A 23,157-nucleotide genomic window follows, 5' to 3' on the forward strand; every position below is an offset into this window, starting at 1 on the left:
ATGGAGCGGCTGAAGCAGGTGAGCGTCTGTCTCGATCTGTCCCGTGAGCCCCTGTCAAGCTCTCAGACCTAAATATTTAAGCAGAGTCTAAAAAAACTGTGTGGACACGACTCCGTTCCGGTGGAAGAGACTATTGTAAGAAGTTTGTCGTCTTTGTAATGATATCTATTGGTTTTCACATATCAGTTTGATGTTATGGCGAGTTCTGTACGACTACCTATCCGTTTCCCACGTAGAAATGGGTGTAACTGAAAACAAAAACATTACACAGACTTAATAATGACTAAAGTAGACCTAACTGAACTGTGTAAATGCAACAGTGTCAAGTTTTAAACTCTGAAATTTGTGAATTTGCTGTTTTGCACTTTTTGAGTTGTCAGTATTTGCATTCTTGTTTTATTATTAAAGCCATTTGGAATTGTTGGATCAAATCAAGCAGTTTAAAGTGTTTGTACTTGCAAACAGTAGGCCTATAGGTTGCACATATCAGCAGATGTTTTTTTTTTTTTTTTTAACATGTGCTCTGGCAACTCCAAATACCTGGCAAAAGTGCACCCCTGTTATTTAATGTAACTGCAGACACTGGGATCATCTGTCAGGGATACAGCACTACACACAACTGTTCCTATCACTGCTAGCTTTTTGGATTTATTGACTATTGTCAAATACTTGTTTTTTTCAACCATATCTGCTGTTTTCAAATGGGATTTATATTTGCAAGAGGTCACATAAATGGTTATTTATGCATGTTTGTGTAATCATGCTTTTGTTTTCTCATGCCTCTCTTATATGCACTGCAGATGGAAGATGACTCCATTTATAATATGAGTCAGAGGAGAGGTCATTCTTTTCCTCCACCTTTGCCCTCGACGTGTGATGCTGAACCTTCTGCACTGTATCAAGTAAGAATATCGATCTCTGCAGCACACATATAAACAACACTCAAGGAAAGCAAACCTGTTAAATATTTACCTACAGTTGAACACAACAATACCTCTGCCACAATCCAATCTGTTTTGTTACTTCAGGTTGTCTTGAGGCACAGTCATTACCCACCCATTCTCCAGAGCAACTCATGGACTCTGGCAGTTCCATTTAAGGAGCAACACCTCCACCGAACTCCTAGTGAGTTGGTTGGAAATAACTATAGCCCCCAGGCGCAGGGCCTTAAAATGAAACAGCTCCAGCGCAGAAAACAAGCTCCCCGTCAAGCATCAGCAAAGCCAGCAAGATCCTGTATCCTTCCAAAACTGTTATTCCTGATCACTTCTTGAGGTCAAGAATACCTCAGAAATTTAAAGGGATACTTCAACATTTTGGCAAATTGGCCCATTTAGCACAATTCCTTAGTCATTTTGAACAGCATACTTACTTTTTTGTGAGGGCGAGCTATTGTTTATTCAGCAGTGAGTCGGGGAAGGTTTTCGGGCAGACACAATGGAAGTGAATGGTATTTTTGGTTCCCCTCGTCAAACTCATCAAATACAAAATCCAACAACCCCCAAACACTTTGGTGGACACGTTATAATCCGCACATTCACTACGCTGTGGAACACCAACAAATAATATTGTAGCGCTACGACACTGAAGCAAATACTGGGAACTACTTTTTCTTTGGAAATCACGACGCCCAGACGCCATATTTCGTAAGTAGTTCCGTCTTAGAAATCTTCGCATAAACAATTCAATCTGGTAATTGATATTTCACAGCCTAGTGAATGTGCGAATTATAATGTGTCCACCAAAGTGTTTTGGGGTTGTTGGATTTTGTATTTGATGAGTTTGACGAGGGGAACCAAAAACACCATTCACTTCCATTGTGTCCATCCCGAAAACCTTCCCCGACTCACCTCTGAAATAAACAATAGCTCACCCTCACAAAAAAAGTAAGTATGCTGTTCGAAATGACTAAGGAATTGTGCTAAATGGGTCAATTTGCCAAAATGTTGGAAGTATCCCTTTAAGACTGTCGTTTTGACCTTAATAATGTTTTTAGCATCCTCGTCTCCTGGAAAGAGACGAACAACTACACCTCGGAGAAAGTACTGCAACATATTTCAGCTGCTTCACTCTTTTGGATTTCTTTTTTTTTTTTGTGAACTGTTTGATCTAATGTTGCTGTGGGTTTTCACAGGAATGCGTCAATTTATGTGTTAGGGTCATCTCATGCACAGCCTAGACATAGAAATGTCAGTGGTCCCAGTAGTCGGCCTATGAGTCCTGAAGAGCAGCTTGACATAATGCACAAGCAGGAGGAGGAGAAGAAGGCCACTGCGGCAGAATCTAACGACAGAGATCTAGAGGTAAGTGTCAGGGAATCGAGATATAATTACATCAGCTGAATTTTCAAATCTGTTTAGTCTCTTTTTTTAAACATTGATTATCTTCATTTATACAGAGGTATATGTACTACATCAGCACTGGTGTCCACAGCTCTATGCTGACCCCCCTGCCTCATCAGCACATGATCAACATCAGGCACCTGCTACCTCCTGACCCTGAGGACATCAGCAAACGCCTGCAAATTTTGAGGGCTGACTTGGAAGAAGAGGTCAAAACTGATTATTACTTCAGCCTCAAAAAGAGCATAGGTATGACATACTGCTTTTTTTCTTCGTGGTTACTCAGACAGATCACTTTTGTATATTTGATATTGTTTTTAAACTAATTTCAAAGAAAATGACCTCTTTGTGTTTGTTGCCAGTTGACTACATTTTGATGGACACATCTGAGCGTCAGCGACTGTCCATACGCAGCATCCCCTGTCCTTCTCCCAGGAGGGTGATACGTGCCCCAGTGCCCTGGGCTGCCAGCTACAAGGCCGCCCACATCTGGCAAAGTCAACATCTGCATACTGTCAGTCCCATGATGCTCCTGCTGCAAGATGTCTGGCTGAAGAGGTAGTATGTTGTGTTCGTTTAGTCACGTTACGATTTCACTTGTTAAAAGTCAAACTTAATCTTGTTGATTGGTGTACACTGAATGAAGAAAACAACTTGTAAATTGCTGTCATGAATATGCAGAAAAGACATCTCCTGCCAGCTAAATCTGATCTGATTCCAAGATGTGAAAATTATTCAGTCTCTAAACTGAAAGACTCAGCATGGGCACAGTCACATAAAGAGAGCTTCTGTTCCAGTTTTGCAGTATTTGAGCAACAAAACTAATTAATAGTCTAGCATTTAAAAACTGAAAACTTGTCAAATTACAGTCCTCACCTTTTATCCCGTTTCAGCTTCTCATCGCTGAGATTTGTCAAATTGGAGGAACTTTTGTCCACCAACCTCCCCCTCCAGCCATCTGAATTTGAAGAGTTTGTTCAGAGGCAGTGCCAGGCTACAAGAGACGAACTCATTCAAAAGTGAGTTGTGCCAGCTCATCAAACTGTCTCACAAAGACAGCCTGTTCCTCAAAATATAAGTTGATCTTGGAATTAATTATCATAGTGTTTCTTCACATTGGCATGCGTGATGCACCTCACAGTGCCCATGTAATCAAGCAGACAAATCCCATTTGTCGGAGCAGGCTTATGTTTCCGGCTTGTCCACTTTGTTAGACACATGTCAGGGTGACTTACACGGGATTGCCCACACACAGCCTTTTTAGGATTGTGTTACATCCTTTGTTGTGTGCCTGTTGTGTTTCCTGTTGGAACAAGTAGCAGCTCTCTAGGATGCCTCTCTACACAACAGAAACACAAGCCTCTGTCACTTGCTGGAAGTAGCTGCTGCGTGTTTTCTTCTTTGTTCTTTCTACTTGCTTGGATACCTTTATTCTGCTGTGACTACGTCTAATTCAAATCACAGTCAGAATGAATCAGAATTCTTTCTGCAAATTTTTTGTTAAGCTTCATTAAAATTAGTAATTTTTGTAACATGAGCATCTTTAAAGCATGTGTGAAGTAACATTTTAGTGGAAATACAAAAAATGAAGCACAGTATAAAATTTTTACATGACTTACAGATTTTTAATGGAAAAGTGATATTAATTAAACCGGGTTCTTTGTGAAACATCTCCTGTCAGGTGGCTGCCTCATTGTGCATCACTCTTTGTCACCTCTGATGAGAGAGAGCAGGTGACGCCAGTCGGTGACCAGGAGTTCTTCAACTGCGTGGCTGCACTCATGTCGCTGCAGCTTCGAAGTCTGGTCATACACTCATTGCAGGACCTGTTGCAGTTCTTCATGCTGCATGAGGTTCGAAGAACTATTTCAGTTACTTTATTCAAAATACCTGACCTTCAGTCCTGCAAAGACAGCATACAGATATACAGTCACTCTTATGAATTCAAACTGTAAGTGATCTGCCATTATTATCTTTTTTTTTTTTTCAGGAGGGCAATGACTTTGGAGACTTGTATGATGAGACAAAATATGTACAGGCTCAAGTGTTGCTGGTCAAACTACAAGTGGAAAAGTCCTGTGTTGCCTTTCTTCCAAGCTTCAATGAATGTTGGGAGATCGTTCACAGGGCTTTCATGGAAATCATAAAGAGTGCTGAGAAGCTTCCAAGGGTATAAACTGTGTGTTTAAAATCTGTTGATTTTGTTTTGTGCAGTGTATGTTCACTGTGTTAAATTGCTGTATAACATGCTTGATATGTGACATGTATGACCAGGTGGAATGCAGCCTCTTTCCTGATATCAAGAACTGGTATCTTCGCACTGTAAAGCCAGATGAATCCCTGGTCACAGATCTACTCTACAAAGCCAGTGAGGTTTTCCAGAAGAACACAGTGGGAGCACAAAAGTAATATACATGAATTTTGTTCACCAATATACTAGCAAGTGTAAAGGAAATACTAATGCCTCCAATAATCTATAATTCTTCAGGTATTTGGCAACATATCAGAAATACAGTAACCTAATGGACAACACAGCACAGCAGGACATGTCCGCTTTCCTCAAGACAAAGCACTCACTAACAGAATTTGCAAAGGTACAAAAAGAAAATCACACTTTCCCACAAAATATTTTCTTTTCAATCTGTTGTCCATTTGGTTCTCCAAACTTTATCCTCTTTTCGAATGCCAGGAAATTGAGCGGCTGAGTGATTTGGGGAAGGAGATCGCCTCACTGCGTGTCACAGTCCCCCTCTCAATGTTTCGCCTGGATGCTGGCAAAATGAATGAAGACCTGTGTGAGCGTACTGGAAGACTTAAAGAGAAAGTCATCATGTTTGAAGTGGAGGAGAACCGTGAGCTTAACAAGGGGTAAAGGGAGACTGTAATATGGTAGATTATTCATGTTCTCGCAAGTTAAAGATGCAAAGTTAATTACTTAATTTTCATTTTTTCAGGATTTGCCAAAAGTATGAAGAAATTACAAAAACCGTCAGACGCATCCCGGAAACAACAGAAGAGTTGGTTTGTCTCAACCAGTTCATTATCAACACCAGCAATGTGACCGTTCACAAGCTGATTGATGAGATTGAGGAAGCAACCTGTCGCCTCAGCTTTCTGCTGGACTATGCCTTTCTGCCTTGTATGTCAACTGAAATTTCTCAGTGGTATTAGCATTGATTTTCCATGACATAGCACCATAGACAGATGTCATTGTAACTTAATTCAGACTGGTGATGTATAATACTTTACTTTCTTTCTTTTGTTTGTCTTTCCTTCCAGCTGATGACATGAGGCTGAACTCCCATGTTTTCCAGTGGCCGAATCAGATCCTGATTGAGCTTGAAGACAGCAAAACTCGTTTGACCGTCATGAGAGTAGAAGTTGAGGACAAGCTTCAGACAAGGTCGCAAGATCACACACAATTGGCAACCATCACATATGAACATTTCACTTAATGTTAGAATTTAGGGGTTTAAATCCAGATTTTCAATTCAGCAAATGTTTTCTATGTGGATGAAGTCTTACAACCTTCATCTTAGATACAGATTATTTCTTTCCTCTATTAAGAGACTTAAAAACTTGAAACTGACAATTTCCTTTGACAGGCTTGTAGAATTTGAGCAGAAACTGCAGGAGATGGACAGGGACATACAAGCTTTTGAGAGAAAGGACTCAAGGAACGTGGAAGAGATGAAAAACAATGTAGAAATTCTTGCAAGGATCACTGCTGACCTGGAGGCCGCTGTCACCGAACTAGAAGTAAGAGATACTGTTCCACCATGATACAATATTAATGCGCAGAGTTTCAGTGTACAGTACAGTAACAGCATAGATAAGTATTTATATGCAAAAGACAACCTATTTAAAAAAAACAGCCATTTTTGAGAGTTGTGCTGCAGATGGTAGCTGCTGATTTTGTCATTTTTTAAAGGATATAAATAAAGAGCAAGCCTTGCTGGAGAGGGAGCAGAGCCAATTTCCATTACTGCAAACTCTGATATCTGATAAACAGCCATATGATCAGCTGTGGAACACAGCGCTGAACTTTGAGAACATGTCAGAGGTGTGGATGAATGGTAGGTAAATGACACTGGAAAAAGCTATTCTCATTTCTATTTATTCACATCTATAGAGAGACTGAATTTTACAAGTTGTATAATAGCAAAGATTCTGACCAGTGGTGCTTGTTCACTTATCTTTACATTGTTATTCTTACTGAATGATTTAAATACTAGGTCCGTTCCTGCACTTGGACGCTGAAAACATTTCAGATGAACTAGACAGTATGTGGAGGACCGCTCATAAACTGACAAAGACATTTTCAAACCTCCTTGGACCCTGTCGCATGGCCAGAAACTTGAAAAGCAAGATAGATCAGTTCAAGCAGCACTTGCCCGTTCTGACCACCATCTGCAACCCCGGCATTAAAGATCGCCACTGGAAGAAGGTCAGCTGGGTTAAATTTATTTCCTCCATTAGATCAGCTGAGATTCTTAGAAATTCAATGATCCCTGTAGTTGATGTGAATTATTTATGGCAATATTTTCTGTGCCTGCAGATTGGCAGCATTGTTGGGATTGATGTCAAACCAGATGTGAACAGCTCACTGCAGAAGATGTTGGACCTCGGTCTTTCAACATTCTCCGATAAGTATGACATTTATTTGCAATAGCATACTGTATGCACAATGACTGAAAGGATCTGGCTTGTAAAAAAAATAAATAAATAAAAAAGAGGTAGCATTTTCACTTTGTCTTTGATTTAGATTGGAAGAAATTGGAGCTTCTGCCAGTAAGGAGTATTCTCTGGAAAAATCAATGGAGAAGATGAAAAATGAATGGGCTGAACTACGGTTCTCTTTCACTGAATACAAAGATACAGTAAGACAAACAAACAATTGTTATTTCATTTCAATTTTTTTTTTCTTATTCATAGTCTTTTAATGGCTTTTTCAGATTACAAACACAGTTTCAAACATACATAAAAATGAAACATTTTCTGAGGGAGTGGTACACAACCTCCCTACACACTCAAACAAAACCAAACCCCAACCCCAGCTCACACTACACACTTGTCCGTGCAGGAAATTAAACAATGGCGATATATTAAAATGTATGTATGTGCGTGTAAAAGAAAGAATCATTTCAACAATGTAGATTCATAGTCAGTTAAGGGATCACCTGTGATACAAAATAGAAATGATCCCACTCTGTCCAATTGACTGAGAAGTGGTTGCCATGTGGAGTAGAAATTCTGTGCACAGCCTCCTGCCTCACTGGCTTTAAAGGCTATTCACAAATTTACATGAACTTTAAAACTGATTTTTTTTTTTTTTATCCCACTCTTGTAGGGTGTCAAAATAGTTTCAGCTGTGGATGACATCCAAGTCCTTCTGGATGACCACATTATTAAGGCACAGACCATGAGAGGTTCACCTTTCATTAAGCCAATAGAGACCGAATGTAAGGTGAGACAATACATGTTTACTTGGTCTGCTTGAAAAACTGCTATCTTTGTTGTACCTGTCATTGGTATTAATAGTAGATATAGCTTCACTGTCATGATCAGATTTTGATATGTTTCTAAGTAATGACACTATTAAACTTTTATGTTTTTGCCCCAAATATATTTCTGTTTTTGTTAAGTATATTGTTCATTGTCTTACCTTGGTGGATTTTTATGCACTCTGTAGACGTGTTGAACAGTTACTTGTTTTTACGTAGCCTGATGTTTACTGTATTTGTGCTGCCGTCACATTTATTTGTAGCAATGGGAGGAAAAGCTGCTGGGTATGCAAGACATCCTCGATGCCATGCTGAAGTGTCAGGCTACATGGCTCTACCTGGAGCCCATCTTCAGCTCGGAGGACATTATTGCACAGATGCCTGAGGAGGGCCGCAAGTTCGCCATCGTGGACAGCCACTGGAAGGATGTCGTCACTGGAGCGGTAAAATCCTCACGGCCCAGAGCTTTCTGTTTGCATTTTTACTGTTGAATCTCTTTCTTTTGACTTCTTTATATTTACAATGGTCCAGGCCAGGGACACCCACGTGCTGGTGGCTACAGGGCAGGCCAACATGCTGAAGCGGTTACAGGAGTCCAATAAATTGCTGGATGACATCCAAAGAGGCCTCAACAACTACCTAGAAAAGAAGAGGCTCTACTTCCCAAGGTTTTCACAGCTTGTACTCATCTAAATAGCATGTTATAGTTGATTTAAACTGAGATATTTCATATTTATTTGTTGAAAAAGAAAAAGCTGAAGACACCTGTAGCAAAATCTGTTTTCAGCAAATGTTGTGTATAAATCCTAACTGATATAAAACATTTTTTGAAAGTGGTGCTTCATTTTCCTAAAACGCTGTGCATTTCAACTGCACAGGAAATGGGCTATGTTATATAATTATCTTGACATTTCTAGATTTTTCTTTCTGTCCAACGACGAGCTGCTGGAGATCTTGTCTCAGACCAAAGACCCTCTATGTGTGCAACCTCACCTGAAAAAGTGCTTTGAAGGCATTGCAAAGCTGGAATTTACTAAAGACATGGCGATTACTGGCATGATCAGCTCTGAAAAGGAGACCGTACCCTTCACAGAAAAGATTTATCCAGCACATGCTAAGGTATAAATCAGATTGTTTTCATTGATCAGTGATTGTTTTATATATTTTTGTCATGAATTGGAGCTTGAATCATATGTATATCTTTTATATGTTCACATTTTTGCTTTTCCAATTATGAACTCACTGCACATGTTATATAATGTGCAAACTGGAACATTTTAGGGTATGGTGGAGAAATGGCTCCTCCAGGTGGAAAAGATGATGCTGAAGAGTGTTCAGCATGTCATTCATCAAGGAGTGATTCAGTACGCCGAGGTATTTGGGAATATTATTGAGATTTTTATATCTGAGCTCATGATTTTTAGTAAAAGCACACAACTCTTGTCTATTACTTTTATGAACTAGCTAGTTTTATTTTCGGAAGATTTATCTTGTGTCTTGTGCTCATCATGATGTGATGAACATTTTCTTTTCCCCATAGGTGCCTCGCAAGAAGTGGGTGTTGCAGTGGCCTGGTCAAGTTGTTATTTGTGCCTCTTCTATCTTTTGGACCAGTGAAGTGTCTGAAGCAATACAGACCAGATCTCTGCCTGTCAGTCTTTTAAATACACTTGCTAACCTCTACTGGAAAAAAAAATCTACTGTGTTACATTGCTATATTGTACTTAAATATCACTGATTTTATCCCAAAGGCCTATTTAGAAAAGAGTAATGCCCAGATTGCTGATATTGTGGAGCTAGTGCGTGGGAAGCTGCCAAGTGGGGCAAGGATGACCCTTGGTGCTCTGACCGTAATTGACGTTCACGGTACTATCTAAATACAGAACCTCTTGAATTTTTTGAAATGGCTTACGCTCTTCTGAAGAGCAATGAATATACAATCCAGCTTACAATAGCTATGTTATGTTCTCCTTCCCAGCTCGAGATGTCGTGGCAAAATTGGCAGAGGAACGTATTTCCTCACTGAATGACTTTGCATGGATTTCCCAGCTGCGTTACTTCTGGGAGGATGGAGAAGTGATGCTGCGCATGATTACGACCTGCTTGAAATATGGATATGAGTATCTTGGCAATTCTCCCCGCCTGGTCATCACACCCCTTACTGATCGCTGTTACATGTAATTCTTTATGAATGTGTTTTTGGCTTGTAGATATTACCAGAGATGTAAAAATCAGACCTTTTTAACCTTATTTTGTCAAATTCCTTTGTTTTATTGAGGACCCTGATGGGAGCTTTGAAGTTGAACTTGGGTGGAGCTCCTGAGGGTCCAGCAGGAACTGGCAAGACTGAGACCACCAAAGATCTGGCCAAAGCTTTGGCAAAGCAGGTCGTGAACTCAAACTGTCATCATGTCTCTGTTTGTGGTATTCATTGTTACTGATGTTAAAGCTGCACTTTTCTTCTAGTGCGTGGTGTTTAACTGCTCTGATGGGCTGGACTATAAAGCCATGAGTAAGTTCTTTAAAGGACTGGCTCAGTCTGGAGCTTGGGCCTGCTTTGATGAGTTCAATCGTATCGAGGTGAGCTTGATTGTGAACTGTGTCAGCCTAAACCAACTGTTATTTTCTTAAGGGTTTCCTGAATTTTGACTTAACAGAGACATTCCTTGAGGTTATTGTGAGTGTATTTGTGTGGCACAGGTGGAGGTACTCTCTGTGGTGGCTCAGCAGATCCTCTGCATACAGCAGGCGGTTGCCAAGAACCTGAAAACATTCATATTTGAGGGCACAGAGCTTTCCCTCAACCCAACCTGTTCTGTCTTCATCACTATGAACCCTGGTTATGCCGGCAGGGCTGAGCTGCCTGACAATCTGAAGGTACGTCACGGGACTGTAGAATATTTGCAGATGTACTTCTTAACCTGTAGCAGTTTAACTAGTGATCTATGTCAACATGTACTGTATGTCAATCTGGTTTTACAGGCTCTCTTCCGTACAGTGGCTATGATGGTGCCAGACTATGGTCTCATTGGTGAGATCTCACTGTACTCCATGGGCTTCATTGAATCTCGCAGGTTTGAATGAACCATGATGTCTAAAATATTTGAGTGAGTGTTTTGTTGTTAAGAATTTGTTGGTTCAACCCTCTGGCTTTAATATATACCAACAGTCTTGCTGAGAAGATTGTCGCCACCTACCGACTGTGCTCTGAGCAGCTGTCCTCCCAGCACCACTACGACTATGGTATGCGAGCTGTGAAGTCTGTGCTGACTGCAGCAGGGAATCTGAAGCTGAAGTATCCCAAAGAGAACGAGAGTGTGCTGTTGCTTAGGGCACTGATGGACGTCAACATGGCCAAATTTCTTGCGCAGGATGTGCCGCTCTTTCAGGTATAAGTTTGTGTATCGCATCAACTCAGCTTGTCAATGCATGTCAAGGCTCATCACCTTGATTGCTCTGTGGCTGCTTCCAGGGTATCATCTCGGATTTATTTCCTGGAGTTGTTCTTCCAAAACCAGACTATGAGTTGCTCCTGCAGGCACTGAATGAAAACATTGCCAAGCTTAATCTTCAGCCTGTCCCATGGTTTGTTGGGAAAGTCATCCAGGTAATGATCTTAAATATTTAAGACTAATGACAGTTGTAGCGCCTAAAGACATTGTTCAGAATTTGACTTGTACCTTTCTTTATAGGTATATGAGATGATGTTGGTACGTCATGGCTTTATGATAGTAGGAGAGCCCCTTGGAGGAAAGACTTCAGCCTATAAAGTCCTGGCTGCTGCCCTTGGAGATATTCACAAAGGTAGGATTTGTATCTATTGACCCAGTGTGTATACCACTATATTTACCCTCAAATATTTGCTCTAAGCTGACCCTCAAGCTTTAAACCACTCAGAGTGGAAGTATTGCATGACTGCTGCATTGCTGATGTGCTGCAGCTTGCCTGAGCAATGCCTAAAGGCTCCTTCACACTGTGCAACACGCATGTCATGCATTCAGTATAGCTCCTCTATCCCTGTCTGATAAAGGCCTCGAAATGAACCCTGGGATATTTAAAATCAGTCACGCATCAGCTCTACACTGAGTGTGAACAAGAAGCAAGAAAAGTGCCAACAAACATGGAATTCAGCAGTTGTGTTTCAGAGACATGAATTAAATTTAGCTATTTTAGTTTCATGGTTTTGGTTAAGTTTTAAAGATTTCACGTTTTCTTCATGCAGAAAAGCTAATGGATGAGTTTGCAGTGAATTATTGCATCATCAACCCCAAGGCCATCACCATGGGCCAGTTATATGGCTGTTTCGATCCGGTCAGCCATGAGTGGTCTGATGGTGTCCTGGCCACATCCTACAGAGATCAGGCCAACTCCACTTCAGAGGATCGACAGTGGATTATCTTTGATGGGCCGATAGACGCTGTCTGGATTGAGAATATGAACACTGTGCTGGACGACAACAAGAAGGTAGAACTTTTTTGGTGGCTATATTTAATGTTTTGTTTTGTTATAAAATAATGCAATCAACAATCTTCACCTGATGACATTACATTCATAAATATGCTCTTTGCAAGCTCTGTCTTATGAGTGGTGAGATAATACAGATGAGTCCCAAGATGAGTCTGATCTTCGAAACAGCTGACCTGGAACAAGCTTCTCCAGCTACAGTCAGTAGGTAAAAGAGAAATAACCAGTAAACATTCAATATGCAAGAAGAGTATAGAAATTTACTGTGGTTTTAAAAAACAATATTTTCATTCAAAGATGTGGTATGATCTACATGGAACCTCAGCAACTCGGCTGGTCTCCTCTGAGAGATTCATACATGAACACTCTGCCTGGAAGTCTGAGTACTGAACATAGAGAGATGGTGAGAGTGTAACATGACTGCGTCTTCATCTTTGTGTGTGTGCGTGTGTGTGTAAAGCTCATTTAACTTTGTCTCTGTAGGTCAGGGACCTGTTTGATTGGTTGGTTCAGCCCTGTCTGGATTTTATTGACAAGGAATGTCGATTTGTGGTGTCAACATCTCCCATCCACTTGGTCTGTAGTCTAATGAAGCTGCTTACCTGCCTGATGGGTTAGTGAGAATGACATTTAATGTATAATTTCCTGATCTGTATGTGTAGTATGTGTATTTGAATATTTCTGTCTGTCACAGATGAGATTTCAGCATCGGAAGCCACACAGAAGATGTCGAGCCAGCAGATAACTATGTGGCTTCAGGGGCTTTTCCTTTTTGCTACTGTGTGGTCTGTGGGTGGGACCATCACTGGAGAAAGTCGGAAAAAGTTTGACGTCTTCTTCCGCACGCTGATCACAGGCATGGATGATGATCACCCTCGACCCAAGAGCGTTCAGCTGAAAAAGAGCATCTTTCCTGAGAGAGGTTAGAAAATTCCAGAAAATCATAAGGATTTCACTTGCAGCTTGATTACAATAGCAAGTGATCCAACGATTTTTAACATGAATTTATGTATGCAGGCACAGTCTATGACTACTACTTTCATAAGGAGGGACAAGGACAGTGGAATGTCTGGACTGATTTAATTACAAATGAAGAAAACACCATACCAGCTGAAGCCAATGTTAGTTTTTGTTTTATGGCACACAATTTAGTGCTGCTCTAAAAATATCCTTCAGGGTTAGCATGCACACTAAAACTGTGTTATTTTCTATTAGGTGGCTGATCTAATCATCCCCACCATGGAGACCGCACGTCAGCTTTTTTTCCTGCGTACTTACCTGCAACATGAAATACCCATGCTGTTTGTCGGCCCCACTGGCACTGGGAAATCTGTCATCAACACCAACTTCCTGGTAAAGCTCCCTAAAGAGCAATACACACCGAACTGCATCAACTTCTCTGCCCGCACCTCTGCAAATCAGACTCAAGACATAATTATGGCAAAACTGGACAGAAGACGAAAGGGAGTGTTTGGGCCTCCTGTGGGGAAGAAGTGTGTCGTCTACGTTGGTATGGATGAGACCCACAAATAGTGCCAGCTCATGTTGCCAAACAGGAATGATTCAGTGAGAGCTGTAATTTACTGTTCCTTGCAGATGACCTGAACATGCCAGCAAAGGAAATATATGGTGCCCAACCTCCAATCGAGCTGTTGAGACAGTGGATTGACCACCATCACTGGTATGACAAGAAGGACACCTCCAGACTGAACATAGTTGATGTGCTGTTCATGTCTGCAATGGGGCCTCCTGGTGGTGGGAAGAATAACATTACAGGTTTGTTGAAAGATTTTGTGTGTGTGTACTGTATTGAAGAAAATGACTGCAGTTAATAAACGGTTTGTAATTCTAGGTCGTTTCACACGTCACTTGAATATCATTTCAATTGATTCCTTTGATGACACAACGCTGACCAAGATATTCAGCTCCATTGTTGACTGGCACTTCAGCAAGGGATTTGATGCATCTTTCTTCAGGTAAGAAACACCCCGTGAAGAATAATCAAGCTAAAATGTATTGATTTTTTTGTAAATTTTAAAACAGAACATTTTAGGATGTACAGTAAAACACATCTACCCCAGAGTACAGTCCATTCAGAGCTCCATTTATATGTTGATATATACAGTACACCCATACAAAAAAATTTCCAGTCATGAAATTAATATTTCAAAAATCAAATGCAATCATCTAATCCTTTTACTTGACTGAGTAGTACTTCAGAAACAGATGCTGAAAAGAAACTATAAAACTTACAAAAAAATGAAAAGATAAATCAAAGGTGTTCAGAGCTTTCTGGTTTTGTGTGTTACCATTTTTGTTCTTGTGTCAAATTTTCTAGGTTTCAGTTATAAATATTTCAGTCAATATATATACCTGTTTCGCTCTGGTCCATTGCACGATGCTTAGAGTTTTAGGCTTCAGCCAAGATGTTATCACCTTTGTTGTTTTCCAAAGCAGGACTCCTACCAAGTGGATACAGTTTCTGTCGATTAGATTGTGTCAGATGATATCCAGAAATGTGTATGCAACTGAGTCAAGGTGTAAATCAATATCAAAAGTTTTCCTTTCTTTCTTTTACACAAAATCTGGGTCTTCAACTGATTTTGTGGATTTGATCACAGAAGAAAAGAATTTTGTCTTTTGTATTTCTGACTATCTAAAAATGAAATGCTAATGTTTGTCCTAGGCTTGGCAAGATTATGGTCCAAGCCACCATGGAGGTATACAAGGAGACCATAAAGAGCTTTCTCCCAACTCCTTCTAAGTCACACTACATCTTCAACCTGCGAGACTTTGCTCGAGTGATTCGAGGTGTACTCCTGGTTCCACACACACACGTGCAAGTAAGAAATGAAACAGTAATGAACTGTTCTATTGTGTTTGAATTGCTCTTGCATCTTTCCTTTATCTATATTTTTGTATGTATCATGTTAGGATGGAGACAAATTGATTCGTCTGTGGATCCATGAGCTCTACCGTGTATTTTATGACCGGCTCATTGACTCCAGAGACAATGAAACCTTTTTTGACATCGTCAAAGAGAAAACGTCCCACTTCTTTAAGCAGAGTTTGGAAAAGGTACACGTCAAACAGAAACCTTTGGTGTAGTTTCATCTGCCGCATTATCAGCAAGCGATAATTCAGCTACAAAACAACTTGGAACTGTAGTTTCTATTTGTTATTTCTAAATCTCTCCTCTTTTTGCCTAGCTCCTGAGTCACCTCTGTCTGAATGGCAAGGTAGCAGATGAGAACATCCGCAACTTGTTCTTTGGGGACTATGCCCATCCCGATTCTGACACTAGAGCATATGATGAAATCTCAGACATGCAATCATTGCAAGAAGTGATGGAGTTCCACCTGGATGAGTACAATAACTGCAGCAAGGCGCCCATGTCCCTCGTAATGTTCAAGTTTGCTATTGAACACATTTCTCGCATCTGCCGTGTCCTGAAGCAAGATAATGGCCACCTTCTACTTGTTGGCATCGGAGGATCTGGGCGGCAAAGCGCCACGAAACTCGCCACTTTCATTAGTGATTACGTCCTGTTCCAGATCGAGCTTACCAAGAACTACAGCTTAGCAGAATGGCGAGAAGACCTGAAGCGGATGATGCTAAAGGCAGGCAGTGAGGGGAAGAAACTTGTGTTTTTGTTCAACGACAGTCAAATTAAGGATGAAGCCATGCTGGAAGACATCAGCATGCTTCTTAACATGGGTGATGTACCAAACATCTTTGCTGCTGATGAACGTGCTGACATTATTGAGAAAGTGCAGGGTATTGCCAGGATGGAAGGCAAAAAGATTGATGCAACGCCGCTGTCAATGTATAACTTCTTCATTGACCGTGTGAAATCCAACCTTCACATTGTGCTTGGTAGGCTCCTTCTCATGCCTTTTTTGAATTTGTGTTTGTCTCACTTATTTTACTAAAAAAAATGTTATTTTCAACAGCCATGAGTCCCATTGGGGATGCATTTAGAAACCGCCTCAGAATGTTCCCTTCTCTCATCAACTGCTGCACCATTGACTGGTTTCATGCATGGCCAGATGATGCTCTGGAGATGGTGGCCCATAAGTTTTTGGAGGACATAGAAATGGACAGTGATACCAGAGAAGAGTAAGAAAATGAAAACATATCCACTAACTGTGCTTGGATTTAGTTTGTATTGCATTGTCTTGTTCTTCTGACATTTTGTTTTTGTTCTTGCTTTTGTTCAAAGGGTGGTGGAAATGTGTAAGACCTTCCAAACAAGTGTCAGGGAGATGTCTCAAAAATATTTCTCCAGATTAAGGAGACACAACTATGTCACACCCACTTCTTACCTTGAACTCATTCTCACATTCAAGACTTTGCTTGAAATTAAGAGGAATGAAGTGAATACTGCAAAGAACCGCTACATTACTGGCCTCCAGAAACTGGAGTTTGCCTCTTCTCAGGTGATGCACCCTGTCAATCATTTGAAGTGTGAACAAATGAAATCCTGTTTTTCTTACTTCATATTGTATGTCACAGGTATCAGTGATGCAACAAGAGCTGACAGCTTTGCAGCCAGAACTCATCCAGACCTCAGCTGAGACAGATAAGATGATGGTTAAGATAGAGAAGGAAACCGTGGAAGTAGATGCCAAGAAAGAACTTGTATCTGCTGATGAAAAAGTGGCAAATGAAGCTGCAGCTGCAGCACAAGCAATCAAGGTAGCCATGTCTTTTAAGGGCAATAGCCTATATTTTGCAAATGCTGAATTTAAAATACTTAATGTAATTTTTAGTTTTTTTTTTTTTTTTTTTTTTTTTTTATCAAGTAATTTTTTTATGATATTATTGCAGAATTGTTTGTTTATTCACTGTCATTTAAATATAGGATTCATGCCCTGGTTGGTGTTGATACATGTGTTTCGCAGGATGAGTGTGAGGGCGATCTGGCAGAAGCAATGCCTGCATTAGAGGCTGCTCTGTCAGCCCTGGACACGTTGAAACCTGCAGACATAACTGTAGTTAAGTCGATGCAGAATCCACCTGGCCCAGTGAAACTGGTGATGGAGTCCATCTGCATCATGAAAGGCATTAAGCCTGAAAGAAAACCTGATCCGAGCGGTTCAGGTAAGATCAGCACTTTGAAAAAAAACTGTCCTTTTCAATGAACTACTAGCAAAAGTTCAATGTAATTTTGAAAATGTTTTTAAAAATTATATTTTGCAGGTAAAATGGTTGAGGACTTTTGGGGCCCCTCTAAAAAACTTCTAGGAGATCTAAAATTTTTGGAAGGCCTCAAAGCCTACGACAAAGACAATATTCCTGCCTCGTACATCAAGAAAATCAGAGATAAGTTTATTGACAACCCAGACTTTCAGCCCTCTGTGATTAAAAATGTGTCCTCTGCATGTGAAGGCCTCTGTAAATGGGTGCGTGCAATGGAGGTCTACGAGCGTGTCGCCAAAGTGGTAGCTCCTAAAAAGCAGAAACTGAAGCTGGCCGAGGATGAGCTGTCTGTGCAGATGGACATGTTGGCAGTGAAAAGAGCTGAGCTGAAAGAAGTTGAGGACAGACTCCAGAGTCTCAATGATGATTTGGCGGCCATGATAAATAAGAAGAAAGACTTGGAGGAGAACATTGAACTGTGTTCCCAGAAGCTCATCAGAGCAGAGAAGTTAATAGGAGGTCTGGGTGGGGAGAAGGATAGATGGACAGACGCTGCAGGACAACTAGATATGAGGTACTTGAAAATATAACTTAAAAAAATGTTATTGTTTTGAATTATGGTGTGATATTTGTAATATTAAATTGTAATATTTCCCTTCTACAGATACACAAATCTGACAGGTGACATACTCCTCTCCTCTGGAATTGTGTCGTATCTTGGAGCTTTCACAGTGGAATACCGTGTAGAGTGCCAGAAGCAGTGGCACATCCTTTGCCAGGAAAAGAAAATCCCATGTTCTGAGGACTTTTCTCTCAGTAACACTCTGGGAAACCAGGTGGCCATAAGAGCGTGGCAGATTGCAGGACTGCCAGTGGACTCCTTCTCCACAGACAATGGCATCATTGTGTTTAATTCCCGACGGTGGCCCCTCATGATTGATCCTCAAGGTCAGGCCAACAAATGGATCAAAAACATGGAAAAAGCCAACAAGCTTGCTGTCATCAAGTTATCAGATGGAAACTACGTGAGAATCTTAGAGAACTGCATCCAGATGGGGACCCCGGTTCTTTTAGAAAATGTTGGGGAAGAGCTTGACCCAGTACTTGAGCCGGTGTTGCTAAAGCAAACGTTCAAACAGCAGGGCGTAGAGTACATGAAAATAGGAGAGAATGTTGTAGAGTATTCTAAAGACTTTTTGTTCTACATGACCACTGGACTGAGGAACCCACATTATCTTCCTGAAGTGGCTGTGAAAGTCTGCCTGCTGAATTTTATGATCACTCCACAAGGCCTGCAGGACCAACTATTGGGGCTTGTGGCTGCCAAAGAGAAACCTGAGCTGGAGGAAAAAAAGAATAAGCTCATTCTGGAGAGTGCTGCCAACAACAAGCAGCTGAAGGAAATTGAGGATAAGATCTTAGAAGTGCTCTCATCTTCTGAAGGGAACATCCTTGAAGATGAGTCTGCAATAAAAATCTTGTCATCTTCTAAAATACTGTCGGAGGAGATCTCTGAAAAGCAAAAAATTGCTAGTGTTACTGAGAAGGAGATTGATGATACTCGTATGGGCTACCGTCCTGTTGCTGAGCACTCTTCAATCTTGTTTTTCTGTATCTCGGACCTGGCTAACATTGAGCCTATGTACCAGTATTCCCTGACCTGGTTTATCAACCTCTACCTCAATTCCATCGCTAAGAGCCTGAAGAGTGACGATGTGACCAAAAGAATCAGCAACATCGTCGACCACTTTACTCTCAGCATCTACAATAATGTCTGTCGCTCACTGTTTGAGAAAGATAAGCTGCTCTTCTCTCTTCTGCTGACTGTTGGCATCATGCAGGGGAAGGGCCTGATTGATGATCAGGTCTGGAGATTCTTTTTGACCGGTGGCATTGCTTTGGATAATCCCTATCCTAACCCTGCGCCAGAGTGGTTGTCTGAAAAATCCTGGTCTGAAATCGTCAGGGCTTCCAGCCTTCCACATCTGAAAGGTTTCTTCGAGCATGTTCAAGACAATGTCTCCAAATGGAAGAACCTGTATGATTCAGCAAAGCCCCACAAGGACCAGCTCCCTGGCTTGTGGAGTGAGCTGCTTGGACTGGATCGATTGGTAGTCATCAGGTGCTTCAGACCAGACAAATTGGTTTCGGCAGTGCAGGACTTCATAGTTGACAACATGGGACAAGCATACGTTGAGCCACCTACCTTTGACCTGGCAGGGAGCTACAAAGACTCAAACTGCTGCTCTCCTCTTATCTTTGTGCTTTCACCAGGATCAGATCCAACTGCAGGTAAAATATCAATAAAATATACGCCCAAACTGATGATAAACAGCTGTGTCGAGAAAGAGAAGCAATAACTTGCTATTTGATTTTATGATTTCAGGTCTGCTGAAATTTGCTGATGATCTTAAAATGAGTGGCAGTAAGACCCAAACCATCTCACTTGGTCAGGGACAGGGACCCATAGCTGCTGAGATGATTAACAGAGCAATCAAGAAGGGCACCTGGGTGGTTCTGCAGAACTGCCACTTGGCTACCAGCTGGATGCCAACTTTGGAAAGGATATGTGAGGAAACCATCACCCCAGAGAACACACACCCCAGCTTTAGGTACCCTTTTCTACATTTGTAAAAAAGCTGTTTTTTGTAAGAATCATACAATGAAAACATAACACTGTGTTCTTTTCTCATTAGGTTGTGGTTAACCAGTTATCCATCTGACAAGTTCCCTGTTAGTATCCTGCAGAATGGGCTCAAGATGACCAATGAGCCTCCCAAAGGAATTAGAGCCAACCTTCTGCGCTCCTACCTGAGTCACCCCATTTGTGACCCTGACTTCTTTGGCAGCTCCAGAAAACAGGTCATCTGGCAGAAGCTGTTGTTTGGTCTCACTTTCTTTCATGCGCTCGTGCAGGAGAGGAGGAACTTTGGACCTCTGGGTGAGACGCAGAACGAACTGTGCTTCTTTTGCTGTTTGATCTTTGTGTTTTCATTCAATGTTAGGTTGTGCAAATTGTTCATGAGATCACTCCAGTGACATTTGCATTTTGTAAAATTACTGTTGCTCTTGTTTTCATTGGCCTTCTTTCAGGTTGGAATATTCCCTATGAGTTTAATGAGTCTGACCTGAAAATTAGTCTCAGGCAAATCCAGATGTTCCTGGATGAATATGATGAAGTTCCTCTGGAGGCCCTCACCTATCTCACAGGTAATCATTTTATTGGAAACTGTCTCTGCCTCTCAAGTATCTTGCTGCTGCTTTACGTTACATTTTTGATCTGGGTGTTTTTTTGTTTTTTTTAATTTTCTTTGTAACATTGATCGCACATAATTTGTCCTGTACATTTTAAACTTACTTGACATGACCTTCACACTCATATGCTATTGTATTTAGGTTTTATATTTGCGTTTTATTGATCCCTTTTCCTCTTAGGCGAGTGTAACTATGGTGGCAGGGTTACAGATGACAAAGACAGACGTCTGCTGCTGTCGCTGCTGTCCATCTTCTACAGCTGGGAGCTTATAGAGCAGGAGTGTTACCACCTGTGTGAGGGAGACCTGTATCATGTTCCTGCTCATGGGCCCTATCAGGTACCGTCAATACCTAATGGTACACTGCGTGAAATGAGAGTGTCTTTCAAGGCCACACTGGGTTTTCATGTCAGTGTTGATTAGCAACAATAGAGATAATTTTGTAATTATCTATACATTTATTTAGAAAAATATTTGATGGCACAGATTGGCGGCCTCACTTCCGTCAGTCTACAGCTGTGCAGCTGTGGCTGCAATAGTAGCTTACCACCTCCCAGTATGGAGAGAATGAATAATGCAATGTAAAGCGTCTTTGAGTGTCCAATAAAGCGCTATATAAAACCAATGCATTAATATTATTTGTATTTAAAATGATATTTACTTTCCTTTTCTCAGGAATATGTGAACTACATTCGCAGTCTCCCAATAAGTGCAGACCCTTGTGTGTTTGGGCTTCATAGCAATGCTGATATCACAAAGGATAATCAGGAAACCAATCAGCTCCTAGACGGAGTTCTGCTGACTCTGCCCCGGCAGTCGGCTGGTGGGGCCAAGTCTCCTCAGGTTTGATCGTCTGACTCACTCACTGTTTCAATTTACTTGTTATTCTTACCACACCCCCGAGGAAGGCACTCATGGAACTTGTCTTTCTATTCTTGTATGTTGCTTCAAGCTTTGTGTCGGCGTGATCTTGTGTTGCAGGAAGTGGTGGATGAGCTTGCAGATGACATCTTGGCAAAGTTGCCAGCAAACTTTGACATAGAAATGGTGATGGATAAATATCCAGTTGTGTACGAAGAGTCTATGAATACTGTTTTGAGACAGGAAGTCATCCGTTTTAACAGGTAATGGCAGCTTTTTGCACTGTGCAGTGACAGTAAACGTTCGGCGAAAGGCTGCATTTGAGTCATGTTCTTTCATCTGCTGATTGAAAGATTTTAGAACTGGCCCCTAGTCACTCTTTTCTCTCTTTTATGTCAGACTTACAGATGTGGTGCGCCTCAGCTTGGTCAACATCCGCAAAGCTTTGAAGGGCCAGATCGTTATGTCTTCTGAACTTGAGAACGTTTTCAACAGCATGTTGGTGGGCAAGGTACCCGCTATGTGGGCAGCCAAGTCATACCCTTCCCTTAAGCCCTTGGGAAGCTACGTGACTGATCTCTTAGCCAGGCTGCAGTTCTTGCAAGTAAGAATTAGCCTTGTTTGGGTCCGTGCGTAACATCGCTATGAATTAATTGCATGTCTCACATTTCACTTGCTCACACTAATAGCTATGTATATGCTTGAATTTCTTTGCAGAGTTGGATCGATAACGGGCCGCCTACAGTCTTCTGGCTCTCTGGATTTTATTTCACTCAGTCATTTCTAACTGGAGTGTCTCAGAATTTCGCCAGGAAGTACACCATCCCCATTGACTACATCGGCTTTGAATATGAGGCGTGTTTTCATATTTCTATCCTGTTAAGCACTTCTGGTTATTTCAAATCACAACTATTCAAGGACCTATGCTCAAACTTCGCTGTGTTCCAGGTAACCAAAGAGGAAAGCGACATTGAGGAGAAGCCAGAAGATGGAGCTTATGTTCGAGGGCTGTTCATGGAGGGGGCACGCTGGGACAGGCAGGACATGGTGATCGGAGAATCCCTCCCGAAGATTCTCTTTGACTTGTTGCCCATCATCAAGCTGAAACCGGGAGAAATGGCCAAATTCAAGCATGAAAACATCTACACTTGTCCCGTTTACAAAACCAGTGCTCGCCGAGGGACCTTGTCCACTACTGGTCACTCTACTAACTACGTCCTGTCCATTGAGCTTCCCTCTGACAAACCGCAGAAGCACTGGATTAACCGTGGAGTGGCATGCCTCTGCCAGCTGGATGACTAACAGTTTAAGGGTTTTTTAAAGATAAATTCAGAACTTAGTTTTCTTACAGACTTTAGGAGTATTGCTTCATTAGCATAAATGAAATAGAAAATTGCCACAAATGCAATATGTTCTTGTTTTACATCAGTATATGTCAGCCTAATCAAACTAAATCACATTTAACAAGATTTACTTATTAATGCACTATAAACTCTTAGTGTTGGTTAAAGCATTTACTAACAATGACTGTCCAATAAGTCTGTTGTGTTTTCACTTTTCAAAATAAACACTGTATGCAAATACGCTCAT

General features: G+C 41.2%; 1 protein-coding gene across 1 annotated transcript; it reads left to right on the forward strand.

Annotated features, from left to right (window-relative positions):
- On the forward strand, window positions 1-22,869 carry dnah3 (dynein axonemal heavy chain 3). The gene is made up of 61 exons (XM_030121054.1): window positions 1-18; window positions 801-902; window positions 1,029-1,226; window positions 2,175-2,303; window positions 2,399-2,591; window positions 2,705-2,900; window positions 3,236-3,361; window positions 4,024-4,195; window positions 4,333-4,512; window positions 4,617-4,747; window positions 4,831-4,936; window positions 5,032-5,210; window positions 5,297-5,481; window positions 5,622-5,745; window positions 5,948-6,101; window positions 6,274-6,418; window positions 6,578-6,789; window positions 6,901-6,992; window positions 7,108-7,222; window positions 7,693-7,809; window positions 8,110-8,289; window positions 8,378-8,514; window positions 8,764-8,965; window positions 9,128-9,220; window positions 9,387-9,497; window positions 9,598-9,712; window positions 9,825-10,023; window positions 10,125-10,233; window positions 10,313-10,426; window positions 10,547-10,723; window positions 10,829-10,920; window positions 11,016-11,235; window positions 11,319-11,453; window positions 11,539-11,650; window positions 12,069-12,310; window positions 12,418-12,518; window positions 12,608-12,713; window positions 12,794-12,923; window positions 13,005-13,232; window positions 13,328-13,431; window positions 13,526-13,820; window positions 13,907-14,086; window positions 14,163-14,286; window positions 14,997-15,153; window positions 15,245-15,388; window positions 15,520-16,186; window positions 16,264-16,429; window positions 16,533-16,749; window positions 16,826-17,008; window positions 17,215-17,413; window positions 17,513-18,026; window positions 18,117-19,744; window positions 19,839-20,064; window positions 20,149-20,393; window positions 20,546-20,662; window positions 20,888-21,045; window positions 21,382-21,549; window positions 21,688-21,830; window positions 21,967-22,171; window positions 22,285-22,422; window positions 22,516-22,869. Exons 1-61 carry the CDS (start codon window positions 1-3, stop codon window positions 22,867-22,869), a joined length of 12,009 nt encoding a protein of 4,002 aa, XP_029976914.1.
- Window positions 22,870-23,157: the final 288 nt, after the last annotated feature.

Source organism: Salarias fasciatus, chromosome 22, assembly GCF_902148845.1.
Source record: "Salarias fasciatus chromosome 22, fSalaFa1.1, whole genome shotgun sequence".
NCBI lineage: Eukaryota > Metazoa > Chordata > Actinopteri > Blenniiformes > Blenniidae > Salarias > Salarias fasciatus.